General features: G+C 35.0%; 1 protein-coding gene across 6 annotated transcripts in view; it reads left to right on the top strand.

Annotated features, from left to right (window-relative positions):
- The window catches only part of DPH6 (diphthamine biosynthesis 6), a 184,137-nt gene that overhangs the window by 112,853 nt on the left and 53,891 nt on the right, over positions 1 to 17,393 (top strand). For all 6 annotated transcript variants that reach the window (XM_014268415.3, XM_026793031.2, XM_026793043.2 and 3 more), the window contains one exon: positions 14,520 to 14,762. In XM_014268415.3, coding sequence (XP_014123890.2) covers positions 14,520 to 14,762 — 243 coding nt within the window. The remainder of the gene's footprint in view (positions 1 to 14,519; positions 14,763 to 17,393) is intronic.

The raw sequence follows: 17,393 nt of genomic DNA, 5'->3' as shown, positions 1-17,393 counted from the left end.
GGCTATTTAGGGTCTCAGAGATTTCAGCTAATATGGTGAAGATTTCACTGAAAATGTTTACTTGGGTAAATTAGAATGTCACTATTTTAAATGTAAGTTTTGAAGCACTGCAGACAAACTGTAGCTTCTTAGAATTAATCAAGTGTCTTTTTGAAACATGAACATACATCACACCATTTCTGTTACAGTAATATTATATGTGCATGCATTTTTGCTGTGTATATGTATATATTTTATGATCAAAGTTTATAAATCTTGGAGCATGAATTACTGAATTCACTGTAGTTGTGTATTACCATTAGCAGCAGTAATAAATGACCAGCTCCTTCAAATGTGGCTGGATTTATAGATGCTACATCCTTTGAGTAATAAGCTGTTCTTTACCTTGACACTTTTCATGTCTTAAATGCTTTTAATCACATACTGCTTATATTACATTGATTATCTGAAAGAATGTTGAAGCTTTAATGATCCTTGTTTTGTCAGTGTAAGAACTTAGCAGTACCCATCATATGATGTTATTCAGTATGACAGTTACTCAGCTTATACTTCAGGGAAAATATCAAAGCTAATATCTAGTTTGTAGTATAAGTAATCTTTCATGATTACCAGTTAGGATGATTTGGGACTGCCATCACCCCAGTGTCTCCTCTATTCAGTTTTCCTAAAAATTTTATATTTCCATTTGTTAGTCTTTCTACTCTTCAATTGCAGTTTCTAGAACAATAAATGTGAATATTTTTTGCTTTTCAGTCTTAAAAATAATAAAATCTAAAATATAGCAGCTCACCTAGGTAGCAGAGAAATTGTCCTCTGATATTGTTTATCTGAAAGGAAATGCAGGAGAAGATTGCCATGACTGCAGATTTATTGGACGTTTATATCATATCTGTATGGTTATGCTGGTGTGTAGTGCTTGGCTCTTTCTTGCAATAACTTTAAAGCCAGGGAAGTGACTGTTGGATTGACAGGGTGAAAGTAGTAGTAATAAAAGAGGGGAAAAGAAGACAACGTGCATTTACAGTTGATATGTTTAAAACTTATACTACCTCCAGGTCATACAGATATAGAGGGAACGTGACTGACCTGACAGTTATGGAATTTTTGATCAATTACTACTTAGCTTTCAGTGGAACACTTTCAGACCCACAAGACTTAATCCTCATTTATGACATTTCTGTTTAGCTTTATTTCTCCGGTTCTCAAAGTGACTGAGATATTACTATTTCTATATAAACAGTGACAAATATGCCAATAGCATTTCAAGAACAAATAAAAACAAATTTCTTCTTTCATATCTTCATTATATGGTTAAGGCATACAAATTGATATTCATGCATGCAGTCATTAATGACAGCATTTGAAGGCTTCTCTGTTAGTTTAGATAGAACTGTGTTTTTCAATAAGTAGAAGTGCAAGCTATTAAGTGTTGCAGGATTGGATATTAACCAGAAAAATGAAAGGATTTCATTTGCCTCTGCCTTTTATTGGGAATTCTTTGTGTCATTTTCCTCCTATTATCAGCCTTGGTCATTTCTGCTGGATAAATATGTGCAGAAATACGGTAGCGCCACAAGCACTTTTGCTCTCAACTCCTATGATTTGTGACACCTTTGCTCAGAGTATGTCTGACTACCCATTTGGCTAAAATGGCAGCACTATCACAGCCATTTCAGCTACTATCACTGTCAATCCCAATGAAACTGAATGGGTGTAATTATGAGATATTTTTAGGAAACATACTTTATATAGACAGGACCTCTGAGGGCGGTAAATTCTAGGACACAGGGAAGGATGTGCAAGAACAGTACTTTCCACTTTAAATTACATGTTTCAATGTCTAATTAGAAAGTTTCAGTGGTTTCACTGCTGTCATCTGCTTTGTGTCATAGCAAAGAAATAGTACATATTTTCATTCACTTTGGTTTTTTACAGATTTACTCTGTATTTTAATGATATTTACACTTCACAGAACCAAAGCAAGAAAAATTTTACATCACCTTGTGTGCCTCATATATTGTGGACTAGTTAAACATCTAGAGTTAAAAACAATGGTTGCAAACTAGGTTGCAAACAAATTTTGCCTAAGGCATCAACCATAAATTAAAGTAATAATCGTCCCCGTAAGAGACAACTTTTTCCACTGTTCTTTTAAAATAAAAAAGAAAGTAGGTCAGAGAAATTTAGGATATTTTAGAGTATGTACAGTATTGTATTGTTTGCCAGCACCTAATTTACAATTACAGAGCTGCATGAATATTGAAATGATTCAGCTTCCCATTATAAATGTATGTGGCAGTTTGGTTGTTGATCAGTTTATGAAGTTAATGCAAATGAAACTGTCTTCCTGTCAGCATTTGAAATATATAATGCAGTCATGTTGTATATTCAGGGACAGGCCATTGACAGTCAATTAACAAGTTTGATTGGTATGTCAACTCATTCTTTTGAATTGTTAATAGTATGTTAATAGCATTCATTTCTTTGTGCAGTCCCATTTGCAGCTTCACAGTTACAGCTATTTTTTATGATTCTGAGTAACCTAAAATAGTGCCTTAATAATAGATTATTAAACACCTGTCTGGTGTAGCTTAGAGAGGTTTTTCTAGACTGGGAGTTTGCAGTGGATCCCTTTGATATTCAAATCAACAAATGATAGCCTTTTTATTCAAAACGTAAGTTCTTTTGATGGTTAGCTTGTTAAGAAATATTCAGCTCCAGTCTGACCTGATCTGGTTTCCCATGGAAAAGATCTGATGCTGTTTGAAGGTTCATAAATGGAATGCCAATGACAATTTGTTGTTGACGTTTTGCTGCCTCAGCCTTCAGATGCTGCTGGTTGATGTGCCGCTTTAGCTTCACCAAATAATGCTTGCAGGTAAATGATCTTCTGATTGATCAGATAGTTTCAAAGCAAAGAGTTCTCTTCTGTGGTCTGTAGTCATGGTTTTTAGGCTTGGAGGGGTACTTTAAAAGATGCATCAAAGTTGACAGATGAATCTTGAGGCAAGGAATTATGGGAGACAGCAGAATTATGGGAATATTTTTGAGAGAATAACATATTCGCAAGAGTTTTGAAGACCTTCAAAGGTCTATCAAAGCAGCTCCCTATAGCAGATTTATTCCTCCTTTAAAAAAAATTAAAATTGAGTACACTGGTTAACTCTCAGTTTCCTGTGTTGGGAAGGTGTTGAACTGATTTATTGTTTTCTAAGGATGTTTTAAATGGCATATTTCCTTTGAATTTCACTATTATCTTGTTCTGCATTCAGAGCCTCATCCTGCAAGATGCAATTTCTGCTTTTACTGAAGTTTGCATAAAATCAAAGCATTACATCACCTAACAAAGCCAGGGTATACAGTGAAAAACATTCCTTTGCATAAACATCTATGACATTTAGTTAGCATTAAAATCAAGACATAAAAATAGCGGGTGGAATAATCCTTTTTCTCCACCTTTCCTCATATAGAGGCATTATTCTTTTATACCCTTCTCCATTCCCCATTAGTGCCCTTCCTGATTGTAACACAGCTATTTTTCTGAAGAATCAGACTAGCTATTAGAAGTTTAAAACATACATCATGGAAACAGTTCATTTCTCTTTGGTTTGAACATTTAATTATTCGCTATCAGCATGTGATAGTTTTTCTGCAAAAACATGTAATTGTTTTTTGTTGGAGAGCTATATGAGTTAACTCATTGAGATCTGAATGTCAGAAGCTCTGAGGTTTGGAGTCAAATGCTGTGATCAGTTACATTGCCAAATGTGAACTCTGGAATCATTCGCTGAAAGATGCTGTGTATTAACTATGCCTCACTGGACTTGGTAGCAAATCATTTGAGCTGATTGAACTTAGGCCAAACTTTTTTTAATAACAAAACCCAGTCTTTTTGCAAAATCCTAAAATGCAACTTAAAAAAGCTAGGTGAATGGTGAAGTCAGGTGACATCAGTCTTTATGTCATATAAATAGAATGTAAAGTTTATATGAGATAGTTTCCATCACTGAAAATTTTGGCATTTTTGCATGCTTTTCAAATACTGTGCATTGTTTAGCTGATAATTAGAAGCTCATTCTGTTGGGCTGAACAAGCGAAATATTAGACATTTTATTGTCATACAAGGTTATGTTTTCAGTAACGTACCTATAATTTCCCTTAGCTCAAAATGCAATATTAGATACTTAAACTGTTTTCTGTTTGTAGACTTTGATACAGCCTTACAGCCTCTGTGTTTGAAGAGATACTCTATAGGTTATTTGTAAAATTCATATTAAAATTCAAAGCTTTTCTGATAATAATGTCATTGATATTGTTTCTAATTCATTATTTCTGTGCTTCAGTTTTAACCATTATACATCCAAGAGAACTTCTTGATCCCATTTCATGTTCAAATTAGGCATGTGAAAGCCATTTTTTTTAATTTTCAAAAAATATGGTAAAAACTCCCTCCCCAGCATGGCTTTTATTTTGTCGTCTTGCATCTTTTGAAGTAGCCTAAATATTTCACAAAATCTCTGTTCATATAGAATTATCTGCCTGAATATTCTGTAGTGTAGGGCTTATCTTGAGTGACTTTCATAGTGTTAAATGTTTATAATTTAAAAAACTCTAACTAGCAATGACCAGCTCATAGCAGTTTGGAATGCTTGTTATTTCCTTTTTAGATAATGTTAGACTATCAAGATAGAAATCAGTTTTGATTTAATGTTCATTATAAAGATTTTGCACATCATAACCAATACTTTTCATCATAGAGCAGGATCATGCCATCCTATACTATCCAAGATCATGAATTTATTTAAACAAAACAGAACAGTTCCAGTAGAAGATATTAAGAGATGTGCTTCCTGGAGTGCCCATTGTTACAATAGCTCTGTCATTACCAGGCAAAAGGAAAATACTAAAGAAGGGATTTGAGCCTGGGTCTCAGCAATATTGCAGCTGATTAACCTAATTGCTGGATTATTCTTTGCTGCAGTCTTCCCCTCCTTTCCTCTTATTTAGCCTCTTTTTGTTTCAACACTTGGCTTTCTACCCATTTTTCTATATCAGAGGGCTTGACTCTGCAATTATAATTACTTTTATAATAATGCAAACAAAATAGCTAAGCACACAGTAAATTTGCAGGCACTGGTTCATGACGTTGCTTAGTGATATGAGATGGATACAAACCTGGCTGCAGCTTGAATGGGACAATATGAGATACGTATTTTATTAGTAACTTTGTACTCACTATGTTGTCAGTATAGTGCAATTTCCATTCTTAACTTTTATCCTTTTAAACCACTTAGAAAATTCCATGAAAATGAGTACTAAAAGGAACAAGTTGAATGTACGCAAAAACCAAAATCTATCCCCCCTCAAAAAATAGAAAATATATAATGCAAAATAGTGACTCCATACCCAGATGAATATGTATTCCTCTACAGAATATAATTACAATAAAGTTACAGTCTAGTTATGAATCAGAATTAAAATAAAAATTTTTACAGAAATTTAATTTTTAAATGCAAGTTACCACTTTATCAATAGGTTCTTTCCTTGAACTGCTGCCAATCTAAGTGAGTGTCTGCCCACTGAAACCTCCATAGTAAACTGCCTCATTGCATGGTTAGGAATTTAATGTTACTTTAAATAAGGATGTTGTCCACACTGCAATTCTGATAAAAGGTCAGAATTTAAGCATACAACAACTAAAAGAATATTAAGTATATATGTAGATCTTTGTTGAAACTTGCAGTTTCTGTAAGTATAATCAGAACTTGACTTGCAAATTTGCATTGAAAGATGTATCCCTAGAGAAAGATATTTGCTGTTTAAGGAAGTATTATCACTGAAATATGAATAAATAAGCAGAGGATTGTGGTAAGTACTGTATGTCATGTAGGTTCTGTTGTATATATTGTACAGGTACATCTAGCTGCACAAACAAGTCTCCTTTCATTTCCACTGGGAAATGATGGTTGTATGTATTATAAATTGGACTTCTGCACTAAATAATCTTTGTCATACCTTAAGCTGTTTTAGTGTGTTGGTTATTGCTTAGGTACTCATACATGTAAGTAAAATCCATGTGAGAGTAGGTATGCATGGAGAATGGGCAAAAGCAAAAAAAAAAAAACAAAACTCCACTCTATGGCTAGAATAAGAACTATTACTTTTAGCTTACTGTAGTTACAGTTAACTTGTTTTAAGTTATCTGGTTCTTGGTTTTATGCAAGTGCTTCTTTCTCATCTCCCAGTTATCACAAACCCTCTTAAAGTAGCCAGTGACAATCACGCACAGCATATTTCAAGTGAGAATATTAAGCCAAGTGAAGGCTGGGAACAAAATCTTTTCTGTAAGAATAGAATGTCACGGTGTTAATGTGTTTTATACACTGTGAATTACTGTCGTGTGATGAACAGCTTTCACTTTTCAGTACAGAGTATTTTCTCTGCCTATCTGTCCCTCTTCTGTTTATAATCACATTAAGCTATTTGACAGTTGGCATGAATAAGGACTGTAGACAGGTAGGAAAGGGAAAAAAAACAACTCACTCTTTGTAGGATTTTATGACTGCAGTCTTGATTCTCCTTGGATGCTGAATTCCACAACAGTACTGCAGCCTTAAGCAGTGCCACCCTTATTGTTAATAGAAACTTAAATCTAGACATTTCTGCCGGGCTTCCTTGTTTTATTTTATCACTGCAGTGATAGTTGAACTGGTGATTTCATTTACTGTAAATGGAAATTGTCAGTAGAAGCTTCAGTTAATGTGGGAAGGAAATCATGAGATCCCTTTCTAAGTAGATTGTATGTTTAAGAATAAAACTAGAAGAGACAAAGTCTGTAATATAAACACCTATAGGAAGCTAAGGAAATCACATCATTTTTTGTCTTTATCCTCCTTTAGATATTATGTGTATGGTTACCCTATAACCTCTCTCCCTTATGTGCTATCCAGTTCCCTAGAACTGTAGAGAAACTGTAGAGAAGAGGAAAACACTAGAAATGAAGGAGGGAGGATTGTCTTATGTATATGCCAGCTATATCTTTCTCTGGTGATATTTTATAAATATTTTGTTATGAAAATACATTTAGGATTAAATAGTAAGACCAAAAATGAGCTGTGTGGGAACCCCAAATAAATGCTTAGGTAACCTCATGTAAGTTGTAGACATTTTCTGCTTAGCAGAGGAGGGTAAAAACAGAGGGGAGTTAATTTTACATATTTACCCTGGCAGATTAAGATGCTTATCATAATTTGAATGCTGCTATGCTGAGCTATAAACTGAAAAACAGTGTTAATGAAGAAATCTAAAAACTCTTGGAAAAAAGACTTAGCTCTGAAGAATCATCTGAAGCTTTGATATCATCTGAACTTTTACAGACTTCCCTTTGAACTATGGAAATCATATCATACTTTTTGTAAAGGTTATGATACCAATTTGGGTAATTGTAACAAATTTTACTCTTTGATTAGACCAGTGTCATGGGAACAGAGACTGCAACTTCTTTTGTCCTATACTGAATGTGCTTCTAGTAAAGAGCAGTTATTTTTTAATATAAACTGTTCAACAATTCCTCAGTCAAGTTTTCTCCCTTGTTCTGAATATCTGTATTTCAAAATATTTTTGCCATATGTTCTGGCATGAGTTTTCATTTTTCCTAAGCTGTCTCGTTTTCTTATTTGCTGCATTTATTACAAACCTGTGTCCATTTTTATTATTTCTACTGGTGCACATTCCAATTTAGTATCCTCTGTGGGTTTCATTATCATGCTGTTAATCCCTTCTTCCACTGACTTAATGAAGATGTTAAACAAAATCAAGCCTAATACCAATCCCTACGGCACCCCACTTCAGTTACATTGGCATTTTCATTACTCTCTCCTCACAGACTATCAGCTAGTTAACAGCATTTATATTTAGAAGAGTTAAAAAAATTATTTTCAGATATGCCTTATCAGATATTTTAAGAATCCATATGAATTATAAACATTGTCCTCCCTTATCTCTGCATATAGAATTCACTAAAAAACACAATCACCTGCAGCAGACATAATATGCATTTTCTAAAAATGTGGTATCCATTGCTCGAGAGTTCATGTCCACATTGAGTCATTTCTCTCACTTTACACTGTTGGATACTAGTCTTTCTTCCCTTGTTTGTCTGGACCCTGACAAGGCTTTTAGTTTCTCTAGTAAATACCAATTTAAGTGGCTCATTCACAATCCCAACCCCAATTTTTAGGAATAGACTCATCTGAGTACATTTTTTAAAAATTTGTTGTGTTTGGCATCTTTATTTGAAGTGACATGAATAATAAATGAGGAAGTGTTAATCAGTTTGGAGGTTTTACTCCATCTTTTAGATAAGGTATGTTCATAAAGCTAAGTGTTCTGCAATTTTTCACAGTTGGCAGATTTGCTAATGTGCTTGTGTGAGAACTTGTGATTTTTTTCAAAAGCTTGAGAGGAATGGTAGGCTTTGTAAAAGGTGGCAGATTAATAGTCATGAAGACTAGAATTCCACTGTCCCAAGGAAGAAATGCATCAAAGATTAATACTCTTGTTAGCTTGCTCATTTTAAAATAGGGAGACTGCTCTTTTTATATTTAGGAAAAAGCACCCTGCAGAATGTGGAGAACAGTTTATCCGCTATGGCAATTAAGTCTTTAAGCTGTATACTGTAATTTTCCAGGAGGGAACAATATGTACCCTGGGCACTAGCACAGCACACGGGCCAAAATATGCGAACTAAGGAAAGAATATTTTTACCTCCATTTTGTTCATTTCTTATCTCTCTCTCTATTGGAGATTCTAAGTCAACTAAAACAAGAATTGTGGAGATGATTTCAGACTAGCTGTCTGTCATGCCCACATGGATGTATTAGATGGGAAGCCTTTCTCACACACTTTATTGGAATCTTTCTAGATGTTTATAACAACAGGTTCTGACTTTAAAACTGCATTTATTTTTGAGTTATGTCTAATATTACCTTGGAATATGAATGACAGTTTGTGAGGTGGGTTTTCTGTTGAAAATTTCAGTTTTTGAATCTTTGTCTTCTGTAAATCAAAAGTGTGGGGGTTTTATTTCTGTCAGTTGTAGAGCAAAATAAAATTGATTTGACATTGATCAATATTTAAGAATAACCAACACACTGCCAAAAATATGTATGCAACTACTACAATTTTCTTTGGTAGAACAGTTTTTGAAAGATTAGTTTCAAGCTAATACTTTGATCTTACCTTAAGTTTTTGTCATGATCATCCCTCTTAACTCTCTACCTTTAGCATTTTTTTAATCTTCAAGGTACTACAGACCTTCAGAAATGTATTAGATGAGATTGCCTGCTGTAAATCCAGCACTGTCAAAAGGCTTATTTTGAGGTATTTGACTTTTAGAGGATTGCAGAGGTGTTTACATTTGGGAAGTATAGAGTATATTTAGGAGATATTCATTATGTTGGTTTAGTATTCATAGCAGTATTGTGGCTTCTTCAGATGCACTGTTGAGTTCAAAGGACTGCCAGATTTTGTGCTGCTTGGTGTTTGTGTACTGTGTGACATGATGCTTCTCCTTGGTATCATTTAAATTAGGACATACACAAAAGTTTTAGGTGTGTTGATAACGTTATGACACTGTGTTCAATGTCAAATATGGCTTTGTGGGATAATGTATTTTAATTTTCCTAAACTTCACTGAAAAAAAAATGCACCCTAGGTTAGCATTCATGAAATTGCAGTCACTTCTTGTTAAAAAAAACGTTCTATGAATTTTCAACACCCAAATATATAAATTCAAAGAGAGAAGTTTAAAACACACATTGATAAAATACATTTTAATAGTGAAGAACAATACAAAATGAGGAGGGCTTTGTAGACTTGTAGATCAGGTGATCAGATACATATTGAAACATCCATCCCAAAATGAAAGCTAACAAAATGGACTCACAGCATCTGATAAATGAATTATAAAACCTTTAAAACTGTGGGAATGTTACACCTAGTTCAGTAAAATAGCCATAATATGCTACTGATTAACTGTATTGGGTTTTTTTGACCTAACTAGGAAAAAAAAATTATCCAAAGGGAAGTTCTGAAGTTTTGAGTATGATGTGCAAACTAATTTGACTAAGCTACATGTGGAGTCTTAGCAATTAAAAAATTATTAGTCAAAGATAGTAATAAATAGTAGTAGTAGTAGTAGTAGTAGTAGTAGTAGTAGTAGTAGTAGTAAGGAATATATCCTTCATACTTTAGTTACTGATAAAGCTACTAATGCACTTTTTTTTTCTCACAAGAAAGCCTGCATCAAACTCAACTATGTGTTGTGAACTCATTCCTGGAATTTTCAGACTATAAATTTTTACAGTTCAAGAAAAACATGAATTATATTGAAGGTTGGATGTATTAGAACCGTGTTAGTCAGATACAATTTGTTTTCATAGTATGAACTTCAAGCTTTTCAATTGTTGTTGTCTAAATGCTGTCTTTAAAAAGTTTATTCATACTAGTCAGTTGAATAAAAGATGTCACATTACAAAAAGCAATTTTGCCATCATTATCTAAAACAAGAGGGGCCCTAGGAAGAAAGGATTATCATATATTGAATAAAAAGTTCACCACCTTGCAGCTTTAATCCCGTTAGAAAAGATTATTTCTATCTAACTTAATCAGCCAGAGGTCTTTATTGCCTGGAGTATTAATTGATTTAGGGCTTCATTAAGGTCAGAGGTAGCCGTGGCTGACCAGAGGCAGCCTATTAGTGTGTTGTCAGTTCTGCTTATTTACATTGACTCAGCCTAATAGTGAGTCGTGTCACTGTCGGGTCAGGGGGTCGCTGAACCTTTTGTGCAGCCTGACCTGTTAAAGGGCAGCAGTCACTCAGACACCAAACTGCATTCGTAACAAAGATTTGCCTGATTGCATATTGACTCCTGCCTTCCAAGAAACATGCATTTGTGGTGCAACTATTAGCATTTGCCTAAGTGTCTGTGGGTGAATATTTGAGATCCCTCTGTTAGAAGTTTCCAGCAAGTTTTATATTGTTAGTTAATCACAAGTTTTAATAATATCAGCAGGAACAGTTTCATCAACTTTCCATAGTTGCTCTTGGCTTTTAATAAAAACTCAGTGCGTGTCTATAGGTATCCTATCACTTGTTCTTTTGTTTCTTTCTAGGCAATAATAGTTGCAGCTTTTCCTTTCTAATTAGCAGCTTAAGTTAGACCTCATGCAATTAAGTCTGGTTTTCTCATTGTTTCTTTTCCTGATACATATATATGTGGGAGATATGTTGTGTACTTTTGGTAACTTAGAATACTGGTAAAAACTATTTCATGGTATGGAACAGTTCCAAGTGGCACTGAGTAAGTTCTTCTGACTGTTCCTTTCCATGTTACCATAGATGCTTTCCTTCTGTTTCCTAGTAAGTGAAAGCACCTTAGATAAAAAACCTACTATACAGCTTTCTATTGGTATAAGCCATGTCCTAAGTATAAATTATACTTATTCCTGAAAGACAGCCTCACTGTGAAAAGTAGTAATTCTCAAATAATCTCTTAGTTTCCTATCTGTGAGAGCATGCATTGCATCCTCTGAGGTTCTGATTGTCCACTGAACTCCCCTGATTATTTACAGTTGTGCTGACTGAGCAAAAGAGCTGCTAGACTATTATGTTAACTTGTAAGGACTCACCTTTCATTTAACTTGCAATGATACAAATGAAAATAAAAAGGGAAGAAATGTGGAATCACATGAGGCTCCATTTATAACCTGCTTAATGCTGTGAAACAATATTGGAAATAAACTTGTACAAGTGAGCATCTCAGCAATATGAAGCTTGCGTTTTCAGGGTTGTCTTTGGTTCAAGCCTTTATTTAAATTTTACCACCGGAAATATGTGTATGGTCTACAGTGAAAATCAAAATACTAGTGAGTCATCCACTGCATATATATGGATCCTCTAAGGATCAATATAGATCCTTTATATTGTAGTTTTGCTTCTATGCTGAGTTTCGTGTATAATGCAAGTCGGCCAGGCTGGATACACTGTGAATCTAAACCCTGAAAGATCTTCTGTTGTCCTCGTAAGTGCTCCAAAAAGATAAACTGTTGCAAGGTTCTAGCAGGGTTTTGCAGAACACTTTCACAACACAAGTACTGACACCATACATTGTGACAGCTCCTCTTGTAAGATTTCAGTACTGTGAACAAGATAGTATGATGACTTCCCTGTTTTAAATGCCTTTTACTCTGCTAACAATTTTCTGTGTAATGCTTCAAACATTCCAGAGACAACGTCTTGAAATCTGCTAAAACAGTGTTTGTACTGGTTTGCTGCTTTGTCCTTGCTGATTATTTATGCTTGCTTTTCATGACTGAGTCACTGGGAAAGAGAAGAGAGATACCCCTCCTCCTTCCCTTATTCTAAATTATGTCCCCCTGCAATACAGTTGCTGCAAATCTGTGGCCATTTTTTATCCTTTTCCCCTCTTTTCCCCTTGCATCCACCCTTCCATAACATGGTGGCTTGTTGGAAACATTGTTTTTCTATTAATTGCATAGTAAGATACAAACAAGTATGTTAGGAACAGAGGGATTTTTTTCAATTGGTTTTTAAAAAACTGCAAAATTCCCACTGAATCTTAGCCAAAAGTGGTGCCAATTCTGCTCAAATCCTTCCGAGATTTTTTTATGACCTTGCTTATGACCAGTGGGGCTAATTGTATCAGAACTGTCCAGGATACTTTAAGAAAGTGCTATCTTGGTCTGTATTTCAAAACACTGACAGATATTTTATCGTTAATTAGTATTCATATTATGTCTCAAACAATCTGTTCAAGAATAGGGGAAGTGAACTGGTTGAACAGCTCTTCTGTCTACCTAATAATTAACATGGGTGATGCGTGGAAAACCAGCAGCTCAACAGGGGATAAAAAGGAAGAAATACCATCAGTGTGATTTTTTTTTTCCTGTAGGAATATAAACTACCTGCATTGGAGTTTTTGACTAATGCACGGATTTTACTTTGCAGAGGTGAAAATGAATGGTTTGCTTTAAAAACAAACCTGTGCCCCTCTGAATCATATCTTTCTGAATTTGTTTCTCATCTTGTCAGTATGCCACTTGGTAGCTGGCTGGACTCCCTTGTTCAGTGGCACATATTTTAAAATAGCACTGTAAAAAAAAGAAAGAAAAGAAAGACCATTTGTTCCTGTAAACCAAAATATCGCTTTCATATATTTTTTTCCAAATTCAGGATTATATATAGCATTATCAAACAATAGTCCAGGTATTTTAAACCATTTAAATAGTTGATGTGTGTCAGTTGATATATTGTTTCCTCTCTGCCTCCTCCCCCTCTTCAGCTGCTAATCATAGAACTTGTATGCCAAATTGTATAAGATACTCTTCCAATAGTTACATGTGTGAGTCTTTTGTGAGACACAGACAGTTATGAGGACAGATTTGGAGTTGCATATGGGTCTGTCACATGGTTTGATTGCCATGTCTTCTAGGACACAGATTTCTTTTTTAATTATTCTTAATTCTGAGGAATTTTTACAGTTTATACAGTAAGTTCTGCAAAATTCTTCCGAAAGATTCCTTTCTCTGTCGTTACTCCTGGCAAAATTCTTCCTGTGCTGACTTAAAAGCTGCTTACACCCACCTTACTTCCCACTTCTATACTTAGTTTTCTTTTGATAGTGTATAAAATTTACTGTTTCACTGATTAGGATATGCACAGACATTCTAGAGAAGTGCAGCATAAGATGATGAAAAGTTTTGATATTTACATTAAGATTTTATAAAAAAAATCTTTGAGATGTCTGAATAATAAGAATAAATGTTTCCTTTCCTGGCTGCTGTTAAAAAAAGTAGGTCTTCAGAGTGTTGCTGGGAAGATTTTGGAAAATAAACCCAAAGTTACTGCATCGCAGTAGTAAGTCTGGCCACCCAGTAAAGTCCATTTTCAAAAGGTGACCCATCTCTTTGTTCAAGTAGCATCTCTTTGTTGAAGTGGCATTCTTCAGCATTTTATTTTCAGTCTGAAATTTGCTTTTACCTTCTGGTGGAATAATATCACTTTTTGTTCATACACAGTCATTTAGGTGTTCTGCTAATATATTTTTACAGTGTTTTTAAATTAATTTACTAAAGATGTTACAGGTGTCTATTGATAAATTCTTATATGGTTTTGTATAAAACAAAACTTAAGACATAGAAGATTAAAAAATAGTATGGAAGATAATGTGCATCATCACTCAAAAGAAAAGAAAACAAGAGCATTTTTAACCATGGCATCAGTGTGACCCAGCAGCTGTAACAGTCCACATCAGATTATTGTTGTGAGCTGATACCAGCTAATCCATGCATTATCTTTAGCCTAGTTTGCTCTATTTGTAACAAGCTATGGCAAAGAACAGTACTATTGAAAGATACCAGCTGGAAGAGAGAAATGTGCTGCACTTGTCTTGTGTAAACTCCCAGAGTCTTATGTACTGGATCTGATTCTCTCCTAGGTTGGTGATGTTCTCTACTGTGCCGGACAGATTGCCCTGGTGGCCTGCACGATGCAGCTGGTGAGGGGCGGCATCCGCGCCGAGGCCAGCCTGTCCCTGCGGCACGTTGGGCGCGTTCTGGGAGCCATGAGCCAGGGGGCCGCGCTCCACCACGTCATCTCAGCCTGCTGCTACGTAACTGACAGCGAGAGCATTCCTATCGCTCGCTCCCTGTGGCAGAAGAAATTAGGAGAATGCAGAAAGGTAGCTGCCCTATCCATTTTCTTCTTTCTGCGCTGTCTTTTTTACCTTTCTAAGTCTTGTAGTAATATCAGAATTTCGCAGTACATTTCATAGGGGTTCCAGTAAAGGTTTGATTGAGCTGTTATGTTCTGGCTCATAAGTGGTTGTGTACGATTGAGAAAGAAAATTGTTTAATAGAAAGTTATATTCACCACTAACTTTGTCTTAATTCCTCAAAGTATTGTGTTAAAGAATTCTTAAAGAACAGTCAATTTCTCTAACAAAATTGTGAACAATACCTCATCTGAATTACTTCATTGCATAATGAGAAATGGGCATTTTAGTTCAACTTTTTGTCAGTTGTTCTGTTGAGAATTTTTTGCCCATTTGCTTGTAAACAGTATTGTTATGATAACTGAGTTTAGCAATTTACTGCTCATTATTGGTTTATATTCAGCTGGACTTCTAAGACCACATCTGGACATGCATATTTTTTTATTAGTAGGGGTTTAGGTACAAAGCAAAGCAGAGAAAAATACTTACCAAATAGTTTTGTTACAAGGGAAGGGTGGGGGGAAATTACCCTGTCCTGAAAATGCAGTTGTCCTGTTAATGACAAATTGTTAATGACAACAGAGATTTTATATTGAAAAATGATAAACTGTTCTTCAGTTGTACTTCTGTCTCAGTTATTCTATAGTAATAGTGAAAACAAATAATGCAGTTTTTGTTTTAGAGCAGCCTTCCAGATCCTGTAAGATACTGCCTTTCTCTGTGGAAGACAGAATTTGGTAGCCCTACTCTGAAGGCAGATTCCTTACCTGTGTGGTTTTGTCCAGGTTTTGGTATTCCAGTGCTGCTACAGACAGTTCTGTTAAATACCATGACATGACATAATGGTCAGTTTTCGCCAAGGGAACTGAATCAGCCAAACCAAAAGTATTTTATTATTCTTTATTTTAAGCAGTGGCCAAAGACCTCAACCAGTAGGAACTACATATTACTTAATAAGAACAAATGGTTTGTCAGTTGAAACTGTTCTCCTTCTCTCATCCATGAAAAAAGGAGTTTGTGCAAATAAAACAGTTCAGCTCAGAACTCATTTTTGATAAGCTATACATCATAAAACATATGATGGGATATATAATAAATTCCATTTAAAGAGGGGATTTAGACTCTATTTCTGTTTGTTGAATGTTCTATATTTAGTAGCAAAGATGGCATATTAAGATAATTGTATTTGAAATGGTGACTAAATCATATGCATCAGAACTGCCAAAGGTGTTTTTTCTTTAGAGCATGAGAAATTTAGCGTTCTGTCATGTGGTGATACTTGGTAAATATCTTCTACATAAATAATATTGTTCAGCAACTTCTCTTGAATCCTTCTACATGTTTGATGACAGTAGTAAGTAAAGCACAAAAAAATTATATAAATTGTTAAGGACACCAATAAATTGGACCTAACAGCACATAATATACAGAGAAATTGTTTTCTGGATGTGTTTATATAGCCCAAAAGATTTAATTCTAAGAGCTGCAGATGGACATGCAGTTGCTCGAAGCTTCATTTGAGATGAGGCCACAGGGTCAGAGATTTTTAGCTGGACTTTAGAAGACTTCTTGTAATATTACTTGTGACAGTTGTCTTTTAGGAGCTTCTGGAGTTACAATGAGAAAGATCAATTATATTGAAATAAATTGAAATATTTTTTTAAATTTAGATAACTTATAAAAAGTATATTTTGGAATAATTCATTTTTTTCCAGAGGAAATATTTCATATGTTATTAACAGAGAAGTGTTCTAGTGAGGATGGGAGGGGACTGTAAGAGAGGGAGCAAACAGTAACAGTAAGCAGGTTGGACCCCCTAGAAACTTCTAAGTAGTTTCAGTCACCCAGCCTCTGGTCCCTTCCTTATTCAAGCATGATTCCTTCCTTCTTACACAACTCCTTTCTACTCCTGTCATCCTGATTTCCCTCACTCCTTGGCAGCTCAGTGTCTGTGCTCCCAGCATCATTCCTGCAGCTTCAACCCTACAGTATAACCCCCTGAGCTCCAGTTGCCCACAGGCATCAAGGGTTGTGTCCTTAGAGCTGGAATCCAGGCCCTGTTCCTCTCTGTCCCTTTGGGTCGCAGTGTCATTGGAAAAGCCATTTGGGGTGACAGAGGAAACAAATCTGGTACAGGGATCTAAGGTAGTAGTAGACAGGAAAAAATAGTGAGGAGGGAAGGATAAGAAAGCAGCCCCACCAAGGGTTTACTCAAAAGAACACCACCTAAATCACTGAGCTAAAGATATTTGAATTGACATCTTGAATGTACGCAAGAGAGATTTCCTTTGTTAAAACTTAAAAGGTATTCTAAAAATTGAGATCTAGAGTGCAGAAGCTGAAGTTGGCACTTAATTCCGTAGGTGCATAAAATTGCATTTTTATTGCTGGAGAAATTAAAATATAGTTAAGGAAAGCAGTGGTTAAAATAAAAAAATAAAAAAGAAACAGAGGCTGCAAAAATAGCATAAAGACAATTACACAAATGAATAATCAAACTCAAAACATAGGAAGAATTATTACAATTAACAAATACAAGTGCCAGCCATCATCATCTTTCTTCCACCCTATTTTTAAGTTACATTCCTTCCACAGTTT

This window comes from Zonotrichia albicollis, chromosome 6 (genome assembly GCF_047830755.1).
Source record: "Zonotrichia albicollis isolate bZonAlb1 chromosome 6, bZonAlb1.hap1, whole genome shotgun sequence".
NCBI classification, from domain to species: Eukaryota; Metazoa; Chordata; class Aves; order Passeriformes; family Passerellidae; genus Zonotrichia; species Zonotrichia albicollis.
This window is presented reverse-complemented; position numbering and strand designations above follow the sequence as displayed.